Genomic DNA, 23,235 nt, shown 5'->3' on the forward strand with positions numbered 1-23,235 from the left:
AACTTTTCCTAGTATTATTGTCTTTTCCACAGAGCTTACAAAACCACAAAAAAAATGATTAATTTTGGTTTGAAAGGGAACACGCACAGAGATTATTGTAGAAATTCCCATGTGTTTGCCTGGAGGATAATTCTTAGTCACCCCAGGCAAAGAGCTGTTTACAAACTTGTCTTGGTGTATAAGGTATGGATTCCAAGGGTCTTTGTAACACAGACTCAGGCTTTAGTAACTGGTGCTTGTGTATTTTTCAGAAGCTTTTGAATGGTGCCAACTTCAGGCTGTGTTACAGTATAAATTCAAAACACGTACTCTCCTTTGAGCAGAATGCCTGCCTTGCTGTTACTAGCTTCTGTCTTCACAGCCATTCACATGTTCAGTATGCATTTTGACACCATATTTTTGTTTTCCCTTACCCATTTCTGTCATTCATATTGACCATGAATAGAGAGACACTCCTAATATTTTAAATATGTTTAGCCTAGAGAAATTGAGACTGATGGAAGATGTGATCACAGTCTCAAACTACCTAAAGATGTATGTAATAGGGCAAAGCCTTGTTCTCTGCTGCTCCAAAGGGCAAGCCTCGATCTAATTTTTGATTTTATGAAAGCATTTTTGCCTCACTTTTCCACACACTTCAAGCTGGCTGGACCTTAATAGCCTTCAGTTCCAGATTGGAGATTTCACGTGAACATTAGGAAAAGCTGCTTAATTGTGAGAGAAATTTGACAATGAAACTGATTTCCTATGGGATGGCGGAACTCTCCTTCACTGGAAGTTTTCAGGCAGAGAACTGGCAGCCGCCTCACCTGTCAGAAATGCTCTAGCTTAGGGTTTCCTGTACTAAGCAGTTAGTTGAACTAGGTGGCCTACTAAAGCCCCCTTTAATGTAACCATTCTGTGAAAAGCAGTGATTCTGGTTTATGGCATAGCTGGTGATCTAATTCTATAGGAAAAATGGTTTCGTGTGCATTTGATTACAGTATCACAAAACCAACTTTTATCCTTTGGTTTTTATAATGCATTTTGTAACTACACTTAACTGCTTGACTGCGTCAGTTCTGTTTCTGTGTTTGTGTTTTAATGTGCTAATTTTTTGTGCCAGCTAACAAGACCTTTCTTTTGTAGCTGGAATTATTTCACTTCTGGATGAGGAAGAGCCAGAGCTTAAGGTAAGTTTATAAGATTCCCTTTTGATCTCAGAGCAAAGTAAATGGCGGGGTCTAAAGACTGAGGATAAAAAAAAAGAATTGCTTCCCTTTCAATTACAAATGGTTGCCTGAATGATAGATCTGTTTTCCTGAGTCAAAAGGAATGAAACTGATAATGTGATATGTCTCTCGCCTTTGACGTTGATGTGACAATGACATTGACATAATCCTGAAAATCCTAGTTGTTGAAAGTAAGTGGCTTGTATCTAAGATGAATTTCCATTGGTGTAGCAGCAGCTCCTCAGACCAAATAGATATTCCCTCTGCTGAGGAGGGGGGAGAGATTTTTGCTCTCTTTCCTTCTGCAGGCTTCCAATTGTCTTCCCTCGTTGTATCTTCGGGCCGGCTGACTCGCAATAGCCGAATTTCTGTGGGCACAAAAGGCTGCAGCGGTGGGGTGGGCAGTATAGACGTTTCCTTCCTCTAGCGTGGCTATGCGTGTGCTGCTTAGGATCCAAGCCAATATCTGTAGCATCCCTCGGGCTCCTCACGGTTAGCTTCCAAGCGCCATTTATTTAAAACATGCAGTGGACTCTGAGCCTGTTCAACAAAACAAACATTTGGTTGACAGCTTAAGAAGTTCGGCAATTAGGTTATGGAAAAGTAGTGATCCATCCCTGAGAAAAAACCCACACTGGTGGACTCTATTGATGGTCACTGGAATCTAGTCTAGGTCCGGCATTCTTAAATTTTGTTGAAGTAGACCTTCCTGGGTTGAAAAAGAAAAATCAAGACTGACCTTTGTCCCCAGTGGGCAGACGTAAGGGAAAGGGAGCAAGCCTCCTATTGTAATCTCCACTTCACTGCTTGAGAGAGAACACTTTGACACTCTACCCCTCTCTGATGAAGACCAAAACTTGGCCTGGGAAGGAACAAGAAATGTCCATATCAAGTGTCAGCATGCCAATCGATGGATTGATTAGACATCTCCAATTGGCCTGTTATTTGGTCCTTTTTTAACCAGTTAAGTGACCAACCCTGTACAGATCCTTTATCACCTATGTTTCTTTAGTGGGGTTTATCTTTGATGGAAATGAAGGACTATTTACCCTGTCCCCTAGTCTCAGGCTGCAAGGGGGCGGGGACTACATATAGTTAGAGAAATAGAAGAGTCAGGACCTTTCTATCCTTTCTCTCTCTGGTCTGGAGCTATCCCTTTGGAGTGCTGATTGATACTGTCAGATACTACTTCCTTCTGTCTTCACCTTCCTTTCCTCACCCTCTTCTCCATCTTGCAGCTATGAGGGCATGATGTGCCTCTTTCATCTCTCGCCATATTAGTCTAGATAGATACAATGAATGCTTTCTCTACTTCTTTCTTAACTTGAGTGGAATTTCTTAATTAAAAGACTCATATTTCCTTGCCAAAGAGAAACACAAGCTCTGTGACTACTAAGAAACTCTGCCATAGTCTTATAATCTGTGAAATATAGAACTAGGTGGTTGACACGTCTTCTGGTAGGTATTATTGAATAGGAAAGTGATGGGTGGAGTCTTCATCCTTTCAGATGTAGGTATATCACATTGCAGTGCTTTGCTGTTCATATGCAGTAGAAATGAACAAGAGTCCAGTAGCACCCATACGGCTAACAACATTTGTGGTAGGGTATGAGCTTTCGTGAGTGAGCTGTGAAGAAGTGAGCTGTGACTCATGAAAGCTCATACCCTACCACAAATATTGTTAGCCTTATGGGTGCTACTGGACTATTCCTCTTTTCTACTGCTACAGACAGAGTAACACGGCTGCCATCTTGCTGTCCATATGTTCATGCTTTGAAGACCAAACCTCTATCCTTCTATAACTCTGATTGTAATTCTCTTTGATAACTTGATTCTCTCTTTCTCTTTTTAGGAATTTGCTCTTCACAAATTGAATGCTGTCGTCAATGACTTCTGGGCAGAGATTTCTGAGTCAGTGGACAAAATGTAAGATGAGCGGTTTGTCTCTTGGGGATGGGATAATCAATTTCTGCAAAGCAGAAGGTCAAAATATGTTCTGTCTCTGAGTAGACAAAATGCATGTTGATGAAGCCAATAATTTTCATCATCTACAAGACACGTTGGGGTTGAAATATGATATTTGGTTTTTATTGGAAAGAGGCTCTCTCGAACTGATCCCCCCTCACCTTTTCTGCAGTGAAATCCTGTATGAAGATGTAGGCTTCCGGAGTCGTGAATTTGCCGCTTTGGTGGCTTCAAAAGTGTTCTATCACCTGGGGGCCTTTGAAGAATCGCTCAACTATGCCCTGGGAGCTGGCAACCTCTTCAACGTCAACGACAACTCTGAATACGTGGAGACCATCATTGGTAAGGCCTAGCACTGTGAACAGCAAAGAGTTATGGCAAGGGGTCGAGTCATGTGAAAGTACTTTATGCCAATTTGACACTTGGTAAAGTTCTCCCAGATTCTGGAGATCGGAACTATTTGCTTTGTTCTTTGTACTTCTGTTTGGTTCTCTGAACCCAGTATTTTAATTCTGGCAGCATTTGGAGTAAAGGGCACCATGCCGGTAAAAAAAGACTCCTTTTTTGCATCAGGTTGGAAAGGAATATATGGACATTTCAGAACAGCAGAGCATTGCTCTGAAGAAAACGGATGTGGGATAGGTAGCCAACCCTTACAAACTCTTAGCTGGCCGTCTTGAGGAGGGTAGACACTTAGATTGAATCAGCTTTTCCACAGTTGTCAGGCAGTAGGAAGAGTCTTGTCTGATTTCCATTCCAGTTTTAGTTTTGTAGAAACTTGCCTGTAATAGGGACATAGGTACCTAACAGCCCCATTTATAATTTGCAGTAGACCATTTTCTTGTAATTCCTTGTTTCATTCTGTAAGATAAGGTAAAAGGTAGTCCCCCTGTGCAAGCACCGAGTCATTACTGACCCATGGGTGGACGTCACATCACAATGTTTTCTTGGCAGACTTTTTGTTACGGGGTGGTTTGCCATTGCCTTCTCCAGACATCTACACTTTACCCCCAGGAAACTGGGTACTTATTTTACCGACCTCGAAAGGATGGAAGGCTGAGTCAACCTTGAACCAGCTACTTGAACCCAGCTTCCGCCAGGATCGAACTCAGGTCGTGAGCAGAGCTTGGGCTGCAGTACTGCCGCTTACCCCTCTGCGCCACGGGGCTCTAATCATTCTTTAATCATTTCATTCTTTAATCAGTGCTAAATTAAGGGCTGTTAGCTGATCTTTATCATGTTAACGTCTTCAAAGCCCAAGCTTGAATCGCAATCATAATATGAATTTCTTTGGCGGGCACGACTTTAGACTTGGCAAAGGGGAATGGTTTCCTGTTGCCTTTACTCTGTGCTGAGGATATCTTGCTAAGTTGAAGCTGTGAGCATTGGTAATGCTTATGGTAAGTACTGTGGTTTTTTTTTTCCCTCTCCCCTTAGCAAAGTGCATTGATCACTACACCAAACAATGTGTGGAAAATGCAGAGCTGGCCGAGGGAGCAAAGAAGGCTGTTGATCCGAGGCTGGAGGGGATTGTGAACAAGATGTTCCAGCGCTGCTTAGATGATCACAAATACAAGCAGGCCATTGGGATTGCCTTGGAGACGCGCAGGCTGGATATCTTTGAGAAAACCATTTTAGAATCGGTAAGTGGAAGTGCAGAATGTGAGGTCTGACTACCCTGTTTTGAACTTCTACAGCACCGTAGGTTTCAGAGCTGTGTAAATCTGGAAATTCAGGCAGTTGTGCTTCGCTTGTATGTTTTTTTAAAAAAAAAATACGTTATTTATAGTCCGCCTTTCTCGGTGATAACTCAAGGAGGATTACACAGTGTGAATAATATGACCAACAGCTGAGACATTCAATAAACAATAAAATAGAGATTTGAAATCAGCAGAAATCTGATTCAGAGCTGAAACAATGTTGAGGAAAAAATAAGCAAATTGACATGACATATTAAGCAACATAGAGAAACTGTCCAGTAGGAGCACAACTACAGCAAAATGTTATAAGTACAGGGTACAGTTAAACTTACGATAACGTTCCATCCCCAGATTTAGACTTTGCTAAATAATTGAAAACCGGAAAAAGGATTTGAAACAACTTAAGTGTTCTCTCTCTCTCTCTTGTTTTTGTGCAGAATGACGTTCCTGGGATGCTGGCGTACAGCTTAAAACTCTGCATGTCTTTGATGCAGAATAAGCAGTTCCGCAACCAAGTACTGAGAGTTCTGGTGAAAATCTACATGAACCTGGAGAAGCCTGACTTCATCAACGTGTGCCAGGTATGGCCGCAACCCACAGGCCAGTTAAATTTGGGCGGACTTGTGTGTAACCTGATTTATATACTAGATCTAAATATGTTACCCAGAGTGAAAATCTTACAGTTTCGGCAGACTTCCCACACTCTGTTGTGCTTTGGATTGGCATCCAAGCACATAGTTTAGTTTGTCTTAAATCAGGTATGCTGACACAACTGCTTTGGGGATAAGTGTCAGTCTCTGGATGACAGGCTATGGCAGACAGACCCCTGTACCCATACAGCAAGAAGTCCAGGTTCTTGGTTAAAAGTTTTTATTCAGGAATCAAATCATTTCCATAGAAAGGTCCATAGGATTACTCAGCAGCAAGGTAAGCAAGTAAGCAGGTAGACAATAACTTGACAGGAATAGGAAACTAAGAAGAGCCCCTTCTTCTTAAGCACAATCACTGCTCCCCCCTCCGAACAGAAAACATCATTTTGAGCGCGAAAGGACTGGGAACATTTTACATAGTTTACATATCCTCTAGACACTATGGAAGGCACAAGATTAAGCTGCAACATGAAATAGTCAGTTACAAAGTCGAGGCACTGGGAGTGCTCGGGGAGGAGAGAGAGGAGAGATAAGTCCCCTGTAGAATGTCTGTGGCAGCAAAACCATTATGGCATGAGTAATATAATATTAAGGCACAGCATTATCAATGGTCCACAGCATTAGAGAGCAATGAGGCTGTTCAGGTCTTATCCTGGCTGAAGAGCAGCTAAAATGCTAGACTTCTCAGTGACCACAGACTGTTTCTTTACTATGCGGTTATTTACAGGCTGCTTCCTAAGATCGATTTGAGGCTGTGGAGTGGACCCAGCCAAGATGTCAGGCATTCTTAAAATGCTGAACTAGAGCGCAACTTTTCAGGGCCATCACCAACTTAGAATCCCTGCCCTGCACCTTGATGCATTTTATTATTGATGTAATTTATACCATGCATCTCCCTTCATGGAATCGAACATAGGATACATCGGTCTTCTGTCCAGCCTCATCAGGGATATTGTGCCTTCCAGCCAAATTATTAAAATAATTCGAATTACTAGTAGAAAGCAAGAGTCCAGTAGCACCTATAAGACTAACAAAATTTGTGGTAGGGTATGATTTTTTGTGAGTCACATTCTCACTTTTTCAGATACCATGTGAGCTGTGACTCACGGAAGCTCATACCCTACCACAAATGTTAGTCTTATAGGTGCCGCTGGTCTCTTGCTCTTTTCTGCTGCCACAGACAGACTAACATGGCTACCCATCTTGATCGAATTACTAGCATTTATATATTATCAGAAGTAACAGCACCATGAAGCCTGTATTAACAGGTAACATTTTTGGCCTGGGGGGAGGGATTTTCACGACAATTGTGGTGTCTCCATTCTGGCGGCTCCACCTCCCCAAATAATTGTTGTGCATCCCAGAGCCTTCTGGTTAAAAGCCCAGTTCTTTCATACGTTCTCCTTTTCTGCTACCGTTTCAAGAGAAGCCGGTGCTTTTAGTGAACTGGCTAGATTCTTTGGCAAGCGTTTCCACAGCACTTCATTCACTTGTGTGGGAAAAGAGGCAATTCCTGCTTGGTCACACAGTTCGCTGGGTGGCCTTGGGCCAGTCAGTCTCTCAGCCTAACCTTTTTCACAGGGTGGTTATGAGGATAAAAATAGGCAGAACTCCGCTGGAGGACTGGCTGCCACCCCTGTGCTCCCTCCCCCCCAGGCTTCACCTTTGGAGAGATGGGGATTACCTCCATGGTTTATTTATTGATCTGATTTGATTTATACCCCGCCCTCCCCACAGATGGGCTCAGGGCGGCTCATGATCCTCCTCCATCCTGGTTGCTTCAGCATTCGGAGACCCAAACAGAGTCCTTCTTGGCCCAGAGTTACATCTGCACCGCTCATGCAAGTTTCACTGTCTCCCCCCCACCCCCAATTCCGTGGAGTGATTGGCCCGGTCCCCGTTGCCCTGGCAGCAGAGCTGGCATCTTCACTACACTGGCTGAGTCTAGGAGGCTAGAGCCCTGCATCTGACGAAGAGAACTGTGATTCATCTGATGAAGAGAGCTGTGGCTCTCAAAAGCTTATGCTGCAATAAAATTGAAAAGAGTCCAGTAGCTCCTTTAAGACTAACCGACTTTACTGTATTGCTGCACATTATCACTTTCATAGGAATTGCTTTATTAACACATCCCAAGGATCCCGTCGCTCTCTGCGATTCTCCTAGCAAGAGCTGACCTCTAGCCCCCTCCCTTTACCTGGAGATTTGTATTTAGTGCTGCAGTGCTAACAGAATAAGTATCAAACCCATTTATATCCGGGGGGGGGGGCCCTTTTAGGCTTGTGTGTGTGTGTGTGTTTTTCCACATGGTGCTAACGATCAACTCAATGCAATCAAGGAACAGCTGTTTTCATTAGCCCATTACAAGAGAGGAGAAGAAGGCTGTGTTAGTTCACCACAGTCTCTCTCTTCATGGTTTCCTAGCAAGAGATCTAGTTGACACATTCTCTCCAGAAAGGCTTTATTTTATCAACATAGCAAAATTCCAGGAACAGCAGCCTCTTGAGCAGTGTGTATGTTTATATGAGTACAGCTATCATAATCAATAAAAGTGAAATTATTTAAAATAATGTATTCTCTCTTGTTTAGGATGTTTAGCCTGTGTAGTGACTTTCCTGAAAGTGTCCATAATTCGGGCAAAGATAGCAAGACTTGGAAGAGAACTGTGATTCTCGAAAGCTTATGCTACAGTAAAGTTGGTTAGTCTTAAAGGTGCTACTGGACTCTCTTCGATTTTGCTACTACAGACTAACACGGCTCACTCCTCTGGATCTAGGAGGCTTGATGCACCTTTTAGCACCTTCTGCCTCTTCTGGAGTAGGCATGGCCTCACCCATCAGTTGGGAGGTGGCAGCACTGGGTTCAGAGTTACCAGCCATGGCAAGTCCCTGTACCATCTACATATGTAGCCTTGAAGTCCTTGGTCAGGACAAATGTGATGGATACGTGTACTCTCCGAGGTGCTGGAGTATGGGAGGTATGGCAGTGGGAGAAGTGTATGTTCTAGAGAGACTGGAAGTCCAGTTCCCACTTGGTCTAATCACCCACGTGCTGGAGGAGAGGCTAGGGAAGAGACTTTCCATGTGGCCCCTTTCTCTGATTGACCCTGATGATGATAAATGCTGCAGTCTTATAACACCAAGACTAGAACAACTTAATTGATTGCCTCTGTGTTTTGGGGTTCTATTCAGGGTGCTGAATTAAGAGCTATTGAGCTCTTTTAATCTGGGATCTTCCCATGTGAAGGACTGGCTCTCCATATGGACCCACTGGGCTCACCCAGGTTTTCCTGGTAGTGCCTGCTGTTTAGCGAATCTTGTCCTCCCCAGCAAGATCTAGAAGCTCTTTGGCTGTGGCACCAGCACTGCAGGAATGGCATGCTGAAGGACGACTGTTCCCCCCCTCCCCCCCCACACACATACAGTCCTTCCAAAGATATCACAAGGTGGTGCTGCAAAAAAGGGCTTTTGGGGTATAAGTTGTTGGATTTTGTGTGCGTGCGTATTGGCTCGGTTTTGCTGTACAGTTCATGTGCCATTTCTTTGTCATACAGATTTGTTTTTTAATTGGTTCGTCAGTCATCTCAGATGAAGGAGGTTTGTTTTAACTAACGAGAGGCTTGTGCTATGGCAGCAAATGCCGCGTGTCTGTATCCAATTCTAGTAATCATTTATTTAGAGCTTTTTTCTGGGAACTCTCAGGCAGGAGTGAGAAATCACTGGAAGAGCAAAAGCCCTTTGGAAGTTCATCCTTCCACTGCGAGGTGCGTTCTGACTCCAGCTTTTCTCTCCGTCTTGTAGTGCCTCATTTTCTTAGACGATCCACAGGCTGTGAGCGACATCTTGGAGAAACTGGTGAAGGAAGACAACCTTCTCATGGCGTACCAGATTTGTTTCGATCTGTACGAAAGTGCCAGCCAGCAGTTCCTCTCCTCTGTGATCCAGAACCTCCGGACTGTCGGGACCCCTATTGCTTCTGTGCCTGGGTCAACTAATACAGGGACTGTCCCTGGGTCAGAAAAAGAAGGGTAAGCCAGCCAGCTAGCGTATTTCTTTATTGACTTGATAGCCCAACTTTTTCATTGAGGCAGGCTCGTGGCGGATTACAAAACAGAAAAATGATTTGGTTAGACAACGTAAGACATATGATATAAATAAATAAACATAGTAAATAATGCAATAGGACTAAGATCACAAAATTAGACAGTGATACAAACAAAAAACCATATAAGACATGAAATACCTTAAAAAATAAGAAGAGCCCCATGACGCAGAGTGGTAAGCTGCAGTACTGCAGCCTGAGCTCTGCTCATGACCTGAGTTTGATCCCAGCGGAAGCCAGGTTCAGATAGCAGGCTCAAGGTTGACTCAGCCGTCCATCCTTCCAAGGTTGGTAAAATGAGTACCCAGTTTCCTGGGGGTGAAGTGTAGCTGACTGGGGAAGGCAATGGCAAACCACCCCGTAAAAAGTCTGCCAATGCGACGTTCCCCATGGGTCAGTAATGACTCAGTGCTTGCACAGGGGACTACCTTTACTTTTTTACCTACCTTAAAAATGCAGAAAATTGAAAACAAAAGTAGAAGGCAATGCATTAAAAATAAGAAGATAATACAGTAACAGTGCAAAAGACTTAAATCCTATTCTGTGTACAAAAACATCTTCCTGAACCATTCCATTCTATAGCCTGGTTCAGTTATAAAAATGCCTTCCTGAATTCTGTTTTATGAAATGATAGAACTGTGAGGGCCTCCGTGATATTCCCAGGCAGGCCATTCCACAAAGCGGGGAGCAGGGGTGGACAGTGAAGGAGGCTGGTATTATGGGCAGCTGTTATTTATATCCCTTTGGAAGGTGGAACCTTCAGAAGTTTTGCTAGTAAAGCTGTAGTTGGGGAGCAAAGCAGGGGAGGCACCAGGTATGTGAGTCCAAGGCCATGAAGGGCTTTGTACATGATAGCCAGAACCACAGTAACTGATTGTTGACAGTAGAATGGGCGTAATATGCACGCTCTGCTTAGACCCTGATAGAAACTGATCTGCAGTATTCTGTACCCACTGGAGCCTCTCGGTGAACTGCAAGGGTAGACCTATGCAGAGTGCATTACAGTAGTCTGGCCTTGATATTATTGTGACATGGATCCTCAGGGCTAGATCAGCTGAGTCAATGTATGGGTAGCAGAAAAATATATATTTGTAAGATATTTCCATTCATATGATTCCAAAGTATCAAAAGTGCAAAGTGCTCATAACTACTTATACACAATGTCTATACAAAATGCCTATACAACAGTTCTATATCATTTCATAGCAAACAGTCTATAAACCAATTCCGGGAGACAATGGACTCCACACTATCTTAAAATCTTAGAGCCAATCTTTCATTCCTCGTTTCCATATCTTGGAGTGTAAACTTCTTAATTTTTATTTCATTCCAATACGGTGGAGGTATAGTTGCCAGAGAAAATGTACTGGCGGGGCTGCTTTCCCCCCTGGGATAGCGTGATGAAACATGCTCCCATAGAATGCTCAATCTGAGGCCGGCTGCGAGCAGATTTCGCGCCTGCTTCTTCAGGAGCTTCTATTTAATACCACCAAATGTAGACTTTAGGAGAAATGAATCATTCATACATCCCGGTACGGGCGGCGATGTTCTTTACACGCGTATAGACTGTTTGCTATGAAATGACATAGACTGTTTGCTATGAAATGATATTACCCTGAATGTATTTATACCAAGTAAGACTTCTGTATAGAATTGTTGTATAGGCATTTTGTATAGACATTTTGTATAAGTAGTTATGAGCACTTTGCACTTTTGATACTTTGGAATCATATGAATGGAAATATCTTACAAATATATATGAATTGAATTTTTGTATCTTGTGGGTGTTTACCTTTGATTTCCACAGAGTCAGTGTACGGGGCTGTCTTCCAGCTAAATGAGAATGGAAGAGTGCATTTTTTATGTTAACTTTCTTCTCTAGCAGTAATACTGGGGCCCGCATAATCCCATGACTCTTGGCTGAGTCAGCAAGTATCGTGTGGACCCCCGTCAAGATTGGGAATCACAATGTCCTTCAAGGCCTCAGCCTTCCCAACCAGCAGTGCCTCCATCTTGTCAGCATTCAGTTTTTGTTCGCTCTTAGCCATTTAACCACAGCAGTCAGGCTCAGGACCTCCACCGAATTGCCAGGAGATCTGGAAAGAGAGCTTTAGCACTGGATCATGTTAATATTTTTATTTCATAAAATGCATGCGGCGGGGATGAGGATGAGGGTGATGGTGTGCCGATATACCACCCTTCTGGACAGATGAGTGCCACATTCAGAGCTGTGAACACAGTCAGTGTTGTTATCCTCCCCACAATATAGCTGAGGATTGGGCTGAGAGGAGGGGCGTGCCCACGGCCACCTGCTGAGCTCATGGCAGGAGTGGGAGTTGAACTAGCTAATGCTGATTCACAGCCCAGCCACTTAAACCACTGTGCTAGTGCGGCTCTTGTAAAGGATTTGGATAGACGTTGGCTTGTCCTGAGCTCTGGTTGGAAGCCGAGCTGTGCCCCAGTGTGCAGTGTGTGCCTGAACATCGGCAGCAGTTGCGTTTGCACTTTGCTTGTGGCTTTTCTAGAGAGCCACTTTGGAAATGGGGTGCAGGACCAGATGCAGGCCCTTTTGGTGTGATGCAGCAGGGCTGGTGCGCACCTGAGGTAGGACTTCGTTAGTGGGAGTGTTGGCTTGACCAGGCTTTTCTTCCAGGGATTTATCTGGAGCATTGCAAAAGAACAGAGACCGGGAGAGGAATAAACAGACACTTGTTAGGTCTTTTTGTTTGCTTTGAATATATGTAAATTGACACTCAGGCTTTATCTAGACCTGAAGTTGCCCTTTCTAGGAGATGTGGAGCCTAGTATTTAATTTAATTTAATTTATTACATTCGTATTCCGCCCTCCCCGCTTTCGCAGGCTCAGTAGCAGAGCTAGGCCTGCAAGACACCCGGTCGTCTTTGGCCTGCTGCTGAGCCCTCTGCAGCATGCCAGAACCTCACTGTAGAGCAGTCTCACCAAGTCCATGATGCCAACGAGGCTGTTCCGTTTGTTTTTTTCCAGCGATACCATGGAGACGGAGGAGAAGGTGGGTAGCCCCGTGGCTGCAGGGAAGTCTGTCCAAAGCAACGTAAGTACGGCTGCGTGAATGTTTCCTTGCCTTCAGCATTGGCCTGTGTATTCTCGTGCTGCTGCCTTGAAAGACTTTGTGGTTCCGCAGCGTGGTTGCTTCCCCAAAGCACATCATACCAGGCCATAGTCCTGTGTCAGCTTGACCCAGGCTCTTGCGCTGTTACTGCTGGATTCTGAGACAACCAGTGACTTTTCCAGTTTGTAATTCCCCGTCCCTCTGGAGTGGAATGCTCTGTTAATAGATTGTGTGTGTGTGTCTGTGAAAAGGGCTGGCTTGCGTAGAGATGTATTGCTGTTTGACTCTACAGGGTGTTGAGGGTTTTTTTTGTGTTTTGCTGAGGTTTGTCCCTTTATAGCAGAGAACTCTGGAATGCCTTATTTAGTCACTGGCTGCAATTCTAAATGCTTAAATGACTACAGGTTTACTTTACGGCCGCTTGTGAAGCCTAGGAGGAGGAAGCACGAAATAGAGCACAGTGAAAAACATCTGAATCCTAAGCGTATTCTTATTTAATATAGCACAACTCTGTCTCGCTGTTTGATTTCTCAGTCTCAGAAGGCTGTCGGGATTTCTTAGACGTCTTTCAGGTAGGCAGGGGTCAGCTCCACAGGCACTAAGCATCCACACTCTCATAGTACCGTGAGCTCCCAAAGCATTCGCTGGACCTAATGGAAAATGTGTTCAAGGCTTGCAGGGGTGTGGATCGAGGTAGACTTGCAAGACAAAGTGATGACCTTCAGCCGGACGCAAGCTTGGGCTTTTGCAGTGACACTGAGCAGAGGAGAGGAGCTGGAAAGAACCTCCAGGGCTAAAGCTGCTTAAGTGGGGCACTTCAAGGGAAGCCTTAAGTTCGTGAGCCATTTCATTTGTGAATAATGAGCCCTGCCAAGGCGAAAGCGCACAGGAGGCACCCGAGAAGCCCAGAGCATTCCGGAGCTTAATATCTCCCCACCCACCAGCCTGGAATGTAGATGGAACAGAAGTACTTGAACTGGATTAGCTCAAGAGAGAACCTGCTTCTGGGTTGTGAATCTCTGGGAGAGAGCCCTCCTACAAAGAGGTACTTTCCTTGCTGTAAGGAAAGGAGCCAAGCTGGCGCGGTCTTCCCGGTGGTTGCACTGTGTTTGAAACTTGGCCAGTTAGTCCAGCAACAACTTGTATGAGCTCCTGAAGCTTTCTCTCTCCCCTAAGGCCCATTCCCACATTACAGCTGATCACAGGCACCTTTTAAGAGACAAACATGCTAAATGGAGCCTCTGCATGGTGAGGGGCAGCTAGGTGACTGAAACTGCTGATAGCATTTCATTAAAGTTTCTCATCTATCTCTCCTCGCCTCTGGCCTGCTTGTTCACCCACTAGGAATCCCCGGCTTCTAGCAGCAGGACCAAGGAGGAAGGAGCAAGCTACGTTTTGCTCTCGTAGTTACCTCTGACCTGCTGGGATAGATTAGCCCTCTGCCTGGGTGCGTGCCTGAATCTGCAGATAGCGATTGCAGCTGTTGAACCACTAGCTGCTACAGTTGCGCAGCAATTTTTCTTAATATGTGGCTGCTCTGTTTAGGGCTCCAGTGTAAACCAGGCCTTTGTCTTAAAACCTGTGTGTGTATAAATAGAACAGCCAGAGCTTTGGTAGGTCCTGCCGTCTTCTCTTTCACAAATAAAACTGACCTGATTTTTCTGTTGTGGGAGGTGATTGGGCTTGCTTGGATATTATGCCCCTCAGCTCTTTGCCCTTCAGTAGTAAAGTATTTCTTTTCCTGTAGAGAGGCAGGTTTGACAGTTGTCTGAGCTTTTTGCCCGTAAGTCATTTAGCCATAATTCCAGATTTTTTTTTTATGGGAGGGATGAAGGCTGAAGTTTGACATTGATTATTTATTGGTAAGTAAAAGGTATTGCGCACACGTCTAGAGGCGTGCAATCCTTTACATGTGCAAGATACAGCAAGCTGCTTTGCAATTAATTATTAAAACAAGGTATCAGGTCGAGTAAAACTGGGCATTCATGTTCCTAACCTTACCTACTCCTAAGGCAAATTTCCCGCTGCAATCCGAGGAAACAATCCCAGAATATTTTGTAATGGCTTCTTTTTTTATTATAAGCCACCATGTACAGGACCCTGAAGAGGTGGCACAGAAGTAAATATTCTAAATAAATAAATTGAACTGTTTTACACTTTCTGAGCAGTGTTCGTACTTATCACTATGGCCACTGAAGAGGACAGAATCAAACAAGAAACGAAGCAGAGGGCCCAGGGAGAAAAGTTACAGGCCAGGGCAAAAGAGAATGAATTTGGTTCATAGAAGAGCCATGAGGGAGTGGTTCAGCCTCTGTCCCCTCTCCACTGCAGCCTTTTCATCCATGCTATAACTGCAAGTGCTTCTTGCAACCCCTGGAATAAATTTTCCCTGAGTTGGAAGTGGCAGGAGTGGGGAGTAAGCTGGGAAGACCTGCAGCTGCCAGCGCTTTTCACCGCCAGATGATAAGATCCAGCCTATTATTCACTTAGTCAGTTTGTACGCTGCTTCTACAGAGACCTGCTTGATAACAAATCATAACAAACGAAGGTTGTGGAGGATGAGGGGCTATTGTCGAAGGGAGCCCGCTCACCCCATATCGGCAGGGCAAGTAATACAGATCCTCTTGCTCGCCTGGAAAATACCATCTTGCAAAAGAGCTGTTAGCAACTACGATTTTGTCAACAGGAATTTCACACTTGGGAGAGTTGAGCAGATTTTGGTAACGGTCTGTCTTTTTGTGTCCTTTTTTCTGCACGTGTACGTACGAAGAACCCCGAGTCAAAAGACCAGATCCCCAAAATGATTAAAATTTTAAGCGGTGAAATGGCCATTGAGTTACACCTGCAGTTTTTAATACGAAACAACAACACAGACCTCATGATTCTAAAAAACACAAAGGTAAGACAATGGGTAAGTGGCGTTTGGAGTTCAGCATCTTGGAAGTATGTTTGCTTTTTACTGTCTTTGTAGCTTATTTGAGAAGATTTTTTTTTTTACATCAATGATGAGCAACCTGAATATCGCTGACAGTCACTTCTTTCTGTATCATGTCATTCACTAAGGCAAAGATAAGACTGCAAAGGAAATTCAGAGGACAGCCAGACAAATTGTGTGGTTCTGATCAGCAACTAGATGTCTTAGAAAGCTGCTTTAGAAATGGAGTTGGGACTACAGGATTTCAAAATCCCTACCCCCACGCCACCCAGTGATCCACTAGGAAGTCCTGCTACTTCTAGCGGTGCATCCATCACACATTTCTCCCACCTCTGGCTTGGCAACTGTATGGGGGAACAGGCCATACGGTTGTTGCCCAGAGCCTACAGTTGCTGATCCCTAGCATAGGGTACCATCTCTAGTTTCCCTTCCTTGTGTCCTGCCTGGCAAGATCAACTCCTGAGTCATTGCAAAGATCTTAAAGAGTTCCATGGAGAAGTTTGGGAGGGTTCCCAGTGGGCTGTGCAGAAGAACCTGCCGCTGAAACACTTCTGACAGGTGCTGGGCCAGGCGTTGCTTTTAAATCTCCGAGGGAGCAGATTGTGCAACCCCGTCTGTGCCCATGTGTGCTCTGGATTTTAGTTTGTGGGATAACTCTCCCCTTGTGCCCGCAAATGCTGTATGGCAACTCACATTTGAAGTTGGGGGGCATTTCCAAGGTGGCTTTCCCAATGCCATGGGGCTGAAAGTTAGCAATCCCGCTCTGTCCGTGGGCATGTTTTTCAAGCAGCTCCTTGCATCCGAGCTTTAGTTATTCCTAGTCCAGCCTCATATCTCCTTCCCTGAATTCTGAGACCAACGTCAGCCCCTCTTGTCATCCCTAGGTAAGGCAGACCCCTTCCCCATTGATGTCGTCCTCAACGTTTGCCAACTAGTCATATGTTATCCCTGAAGCATTTTCCTTTGTGCTAAACATACTCAGCTTCATTAGCCTTTCCTCACGAGTTTAGTTATTTATCTTTGTTGTCCTCTGAATCTTTTTTGAACTTGTCAGCAGCTTCTCAGAATTGTGTCGCCCAGACTGCAAATCAGTGTTTGGGGCACAGTTTTTCTCTCGCTGTTTAGTAACTTCGCTGTTTTGCTTCTCCGCAGGATGCTGTGCGGAATTCTGTCTGCCACACAGCAACAGTTATAGCCAACTCCTTTATGCACTGTGGAACAACCAGTGACCAGTTCCTTAGGTAAAAGCGGGCAGAACTGGTAGCATGCAACCTTTCTTGTGGGGGAGGCGAAAGAGGATGTGAAATAATTTCTGATGAGAGCCTAGCGGACGGAAAATGGTTTTTAGCTCTCTGTAAGCGACTGATGGGGAGGGGGCATAGTGGTAGAGCATGCACTTTGCAGGGGAAAGGTCCCTCTTCTCTCCTGCCCCAGCTTCTCCCCATTCAAAGGCTCTCGAGTCAAAGGGCTGGGAAAAGTGAGTTGCTGTCAGTCATTATCAAAACTAATGTGAATATAAATTAAACTGTAGTGAGGTCTGTGAGAGCAGGCGTAGTGCTGCCTCCTCTCTTCTTGCCCTTGCAGATTTCAGGTGGTAGCTTGGAGGGGAAGGTGAATTTTTCAGCAGGATAACTGGATCGCTCTTTTCATGTTACTCATTGGTGTTGCTCGTGACAGTTTTGTTTTGCAGTTTAACACGTGTAAAATTTGATACCTCCTTCCTGAAAATTGTACGTTTGGTCCATAAGATAGTAAAACTGTTCAGATAATGCCTGCAAAAGGCCCTGATTACTCATGATATAAATGGTGCTATGTTTGGTTTTACAGTCCACCATGTTGTCATGCAAGGGTCGTTTGGGATGTGGGAAGAACCAGGAGGTGATCTCTGCCCAGCCATGACCCATCCTTTGCCTTTAGAGAAACTCCCTCTTAACCTGCCTCACATAGTTTTTTGTAAAATGTGGCATAACTTTGAGCTCCCGGGTTAGGTCAGGAAAATGATTTAAGTACGTAGAGTGATTCTGCCTCACTCAGAACTACCATTGAAAACACGCTGCTCGAGGTAATTAAGTTATTTTCAGTTCCACGGTTGTATTTCCTGGGTGACAGATGTGGAAGTTTTGCACTTAGAATGCAGATAGTCCTTGGAATGTGGCTTGCAGGTGTAGTTAGCATTGCGATCAAGTAGTCTGCAGCCAGAGTTGCTTCATCAGAATACGAACTGGTTGTCCCTGGCAGGTCCCAACTTCTAAAAATCCTGTATTCCTGAGATGTGAGGGTTTGAATGACTCCAAGACTCGGCTCAATTCCCAATTTTTTCTCTTTGCAGAGATAACTTGGAGTGGCTTGCCAGAGCTACCAACTGGGCAAAGTTTACTGCTACGGCCAGCCTAGGTGTCATACATAAGGTAATTCCAAATCAACTGTTGCACGTCGAGTAGCAAAGAGACTGTCTGTTGTGTCCACCTCTGAGTGTTCTGCCTACCGAAAGCTAGTCATAGCAGGATCCAACCCTTTGCAACATGAGCAATGAATTGTCAATCACAATGACAGTGGAATTTAACATTTAAGAGAGTGACAGAGGAAGGTAGTGCAGGTTAGAAGCCAGGACAAAACAGATCTCCTGAAAGATGGCAAATGATGGGAGGGGAGTTCCACTGAGGAGGCACAATCCGAGAGGTGGTCTTCTGTCTGGGGGTCATCCGCCTAATTCACAAAGAGCGGGTCACCTACCTGGAGGAGGCCTCTGGTGCTCTCAACTGATGGGCCAGTTCTCATAGGAGCAGGTTCCAATAGAAAAGGCTTTGTATTGTCGAAGGCTTTCACGGCCGGAGAACGATGGTTGTTGTGGGTTTTCCAGGCTGTATTGCCGTGGTCTTGGCATTGTAGTTCCTGACGGTTCGCCAGCAGCTGTGGCTGGCATCTTCAGAGGTGTAGCACCAAAAGACAGAGATCTCTCAGTGTCTTTTGGTGCTACACCTCTGAAGATGCCAGCCACAGCTGCTGGCGAAACGTCAGGAACTACAATGCCAAGACCACGGCAATACAGCCCGGAAAACCCACAACAACCATAGAAAAGGCTTTGTTCAGGATTTTACAGTTCAGGTCTGTACTCCATCACAGAGCATTGGTAGAAGTGAGGAATCAAAACATAGAGGCTATGATATACTTGAAAACTCCTGCGCTCCAGCAATGGATAGGTTTTTGGTGCGCAAGATTACACGGGTTCTGTGAGAACCCTTTATAGTTATGGCTACATGATTAGTACACAATATCACATTCCCAGTGTCCGGGCAAAACAGCTGGAGCTGGCAGTTGGAAGCTCCAAGGTCGCTTCTAACTAGAAGATGCTTATCAGAGAGATAAGGGGAGAGGCCCTTCTCTGGACCTGGAAGGCAATAATTATAATCTGGAGAGAACATGGTTAACATGGCAAAAGGAGAGATTACAACAGGTCAGCATTAAGGCCTTATGACTTCAGAAGACTGTGGCGTCAGTGATACAACAAACAAATAAACATGGCATGGCTATACACAGACAAGACAGGTTCCTTGCCCCCACTCTGTGGCTGGACACAATCCGGGAGTTCTTGGAGACCTTCGAGCCCCAGAGAGAGTTGCTCGCTACTCGGCTCCCTGTTCCCAGCCTGGCTGCAGCTTTTAAACGGTTTCCTAAAGCAGTTGCCTGTTACTGTCTTCTAGCCCGGGTGTCACTAACTAGCTAGCGAAATGGTCTTTTTTTAGGAGTGGCCTCATCCTGGCTCAGAAGGAGCAGATGGAATATATCGGGCGTGCCCTGTTGCCTGCTGGTCCTCTCCTCGGACCACATTCCCTGGGTGCTGTGGGAGAGCTCTCTCAGCTCTAGGGTTAGCAATTTGTGGCTAAAAGAATACGACCAATGGATTGTTAAGGGCTTTCCACTAATGTACGTTGTGAGTCTTTTTTGATTAGCAGAGAGTCAAACGCAGCAGCAGCTCTTTCTCAGCATCATTAAGGTTTACAAGGCCACAGAGACTTTTAGCTACTGGCCGCAGTCCAGAGCTCTGCCTCCAGATAAGCGCATGCAGCTGTGCCTAAGAGAGCCAGGCCAGTCTAATCTGCCTAGCTTGTGGTCTGTAGCAGCCTGAACAGCAGCTTCTTGTCCTGTTTTCAGTGCTCTGTCTGAGGCCCTTTTCTGTGACCAACTGTTCTTCTACATTCAGTGCTGCTGATTTGCCTTGATGGACGGATTCCTGTGACTGTGAGCCCAGTGGCAGACAGCTGTTTTTGTGGTAGCAGTGGGGACCGGAATCCCATCATTTTCCCTTGCTGGTTTTTTGTCTGAAACTATTTACACCCCATCGTTCAGCCATAGTGCCCAAGGCAGCAACTATGCGAATAACTGTGCCCAGCTAACTAAAGTAATTATGTGGAATCCTCAAATTCAATTCAAAAGAACTTTTAAATATCATTCAAGAGTGCAAATAACAACAACAGTGTGTTCCATACATATGTTAATTTCATTCAAATATTCAATAATTCCTTATATCCAAACATATTATTGCACATGCCACTAGGAAAATTCAAAAGATGTAACTGCTGACGGGATCGCCAGCAAGAGGTGCCCGTTCCGGATTCCCCTTTCTCAAAGCAGTTACTCCTATAAGATACAAGCATGAAATCTACATGAAACATACACAGTCATTATACAGAGATCTTGAAACATTCATTGGGATATTCATACTCACAATTACCAATTTGATTGATATTAATTCTCATTAGTTACTGTAAGGTAAAAACACATCCAATTCTTGCATTATAATTTCCTACACCTATTAAAATCCATCTTTATTCTATGAAAATACTTTTTTTTATATAAAAATACTTCTTAAAAAACAGTCCTCCTACTTACAATCCTCCAGTCAAAAGATTTTCACGTGCAAAGTGCAAAGCTATAATTCACTAAGTGGCGTTAGCAAATTCTTCTCACAGCATACAGCTGTTAAATATTACATCAGTCAAGAGTATATTAAAGATCCTCACAACTCTTAAAGTGCTAGTGCTCCTAAAATGTCTCATAAGAATGCTGCCAGGTCAAATGAATTATTCAGACCCTTTGGTTCCATCGTATGCAATTTAAACGTCCACCATGCCTCCTGTTGCAATAGGTCCCGTTGTGACATCGCCATATCCTTGTGATGACTCCTATATAGTACAGTATACGCAAAGTCATTTTCAGTATGTCCCATAGCCTTGAAATGCGTTACCAACTTGAAGTCCATCACCAGTAATGGCTGCATTCAAATATGGTTTGTTTGCGATGAACAGGAACTTGGTTTGTTATGCTCTCATGCTCCCCTGCCCACTTTGTTTGCAAAGCATAAATAGGAGGGTGACGTTTGACAGCATGAAGAAATAGAGCTTGATTTGTCATGGTTATGTGCTCCCCTCCCTGTTGTGTGCAGAGTATGATCGAAGGCTTCCTGGGTTTGGAAGTCTTCACTATAATTCTAATTTGGTATGATGTCTGAATGCGAGTGGCTCAGACAAATCAGTGTCTCCCCTGCCCCCCCCCCCCAAAATTAGGATTCTGAACTGCATTCCTACTTCAGAACTGCAGTTTCTGGGGAAGAAGCAACCTCCGACTTGCCCATAGTTCTAGGTGGAATGACATTTGGGTCTGCAGTCGAAGAGCCCAATATGAGTCCAGGAGCACCTTAAAGGCCAACAAGATTTCAAGCTTTATTCTTGAAAGCTTATATCCTCAAAATCTTGTTGATCTTTAAGGTGCTCCTGGACTTGAATTTTGCTTTTTCAGTCTAGGCATCCTCGATCTGACACTAGAAAATTTTTTTAGAAGGATTGAAGGCTGCCGAAGCCAGGAGGTTTTCACATCCAACCCAGAAGTCTTCACTCAACATAATTAGAATTCACTGCCACAAGGTGTAGTAGTGGGTGTTGTGTTAATTGGCTTCCGAGGTGGATACACCAATTCCTGGTGGACTTCTTTGTCAACATGTGATTGATAAATGGAGCCTCCATGTACAGGTGTTCCAGGGACAAACAGTGCAGAGCCATTGGGTCTGGCTGGGCCATGCTTGGAAATATTTCCGTTAGAAGCCAGAGGCACGTCTGCGTTTCATTCTGTTTCTTTTCTTGTACTGAATGTGTAGGGCCACGAGAAGGAGGCTCTCCAGTTAATGGCAACGTATCTACCCAAAGACACGTCTCCAGGCTCAGCCTATCAGGAAGGGGGTGGGCTTTATGCACTTGGACTCATCCATGCCAACCACGGTGGCGACATCATCGACTACTTGCTGAACCAGCTCAAGAACGCCAGCAATGATGTACGTGCTCTCATGCGATGGGTGGCAGAGCCAGAGGGGAGCGGGAGGGAAATGCAGGCGGCTCCTCTTTTCTTGGGTAGAGCCAAAACTGAGCTGCTTTACTCCAACTGCGACAAAGCGAAAATAAACGCTTTAATGTGTAGAATTATGTAAAATTCCTTGTGTGACTTCCCAGCACCTGGAATAAGGCTTGCGTTCAGATATAAAAGCTACTTTTCAAGTCAGTGATGTGAAATGGGGTTTGATGCTCCCCCATTGGTTGTTGTCTGTCTCTTCTTCCTCCCCCAAGTGAATATAGTCACTCTTGAGAACGTAAATGGTCCTTTCCCCCCTTTTTTGGTAGATTGTCCGCCATGGGGGTAGCCTGGGCCTTGGCTTAGCTGCCATGGGGACTGCACGCCAAGATGTGTACGACCTTCTGAAAACAAACCTGTACCAAGACGATGCAGTGACAGGTGAGCAGGCACTTTTAATCATACCTGTTGATCTGGATTGGCTTGTTAACCTATATCTGGGCTGTGCAGAGGTGTGGAGGAAAGCCCAGGAAGAAAAAATGTGTCTTCTGAGGAAATTTTGGGAGCATTAGTGGGGAGGGGAACCCCTACGAAATACTTTCTCTTTTGGAATGAGTGAAATGATTTTTAAGACAACATTTTAGGCGTTCAAAATACATTGTATGGAGGTTTTTATGTCAGACTAATTGTCTGGCAACGAAGACCAGGGTTGCAGAGACAGGCAATGGCAAGCCATGAAAACCCCACCAGGGCTTGCCCTAAGTCAACTATAACTTGAGGGCAGGATTTTATTTTTTTTCAATCTATAGCATTAATGTGTATGTCAGTGAGAAAGAGGCCTATGAGTGGGTGTTGGGTTTAAGGCTGCGCACTGTCCTGTCCTGGAATGAGTTTGGGAGCATTGGATAACAGGAGAGGGGTTTGGGCTTCACTTTTGTGGAGTTCGGCCTCTCATTTATAACCTTGTTTTACTGTAAGTGTGTTACTTCAATGCTTTAAGCATTTGCTGTAGTAGCAGTTCAGAACTTTTTATCCTGGACCATATTTCTGATTTGCTGCGTACTTTTGGAGCGCCATGTTTGCTTAAATGATGGCTGCCGGCAGGGAGGCTGCTTGAACGGACGTTTGATTCAACACACAGGTCGTCCTCATTTGGCGGTATTGGTGTGCAGAAAGCGCTAGCACTGGGAAAGAGAGCCAGTTTGGTGCAGTGGTTAAGAGCAGCAGGACCCTAATCTGGAGAGCCGG

The 23,235-nt window shown here is 44.7% G+C and overlaps 1 protein-coding gene across 1 annotated transcript in view; it reads left to right on the forward strand.

Moving 5' to 3' along the window:
* Positions 1 to 23,235, forward strand: part of PSMD1 (proteasome 26S subunit, non-ATPase 1) — a 120,896-nt gene that overhangs the window by 2,555 nt on the left and 95,106 nt on the right. The window contains exons 2-13 of the mRNA XM_054982580.1: positions 1,129 to 1,172; positions 3,064 to 3,137; positions 3,349 to 3,518; positions 4,614 to 4,819; positions 5,314 to 5,457; positions 9,324 to 9,550; positions 12,629 to 12,695; positions 15,484 to 15,612; positions 16,801 to 16,889; positions 17,978 to 18,056; positions 21,800 to 21,973; positions 22,317 to 22,428. Of these exons, the coding sequence (XP_054838555.1) occupies positions 1,129 to 1,172; positions 3,064 to 3,137; positions 3,349 to 3,518; positions 4,614 to 4,819; positions 5,314 to 5,457; positions 9,324 to 9,550; positions 12,629 to 12,695; positions 15,484 to 15,612; positions 16,801 to 16,889; positions 17,978 to 18,056; positions 21,800 to 21,973; positions 22,317 to 22,428 (1,515 nt within the window). The remainder of the gene's footprint in view (positions 1 to 1,128; positions 1,173 to 3,063; positions 3,138 to 3,348; positions 3,519 to 4,613; positions 4,820 to 5,313; positions 5,458 to 9,323; positions 9,551 to 12,628; positions 12,696 to 15,483; positions 15,613 to 16,800; positions 16,890 to 17,977; positions 18,057 to 21,799; positions 21,974 to 22,316; positions 22,429 to 23,235) is intronic.

This window comes from Eublepharis macularius, chromosome 6 (genome assembly GCF_028583425.1).
Source record: "Eublepharis macularius isolate TG4126 chromosome 6, MPM_Emac_v1.0, whole genome shotgun sequence".
In the NCBI taxonomy this organism is placed as follows: Eukaryota; Metazoa; Chordata; class Lepidosauria; order Squamata; family Eublepharidae; genus Eublepharis; species Eublepharis macularius.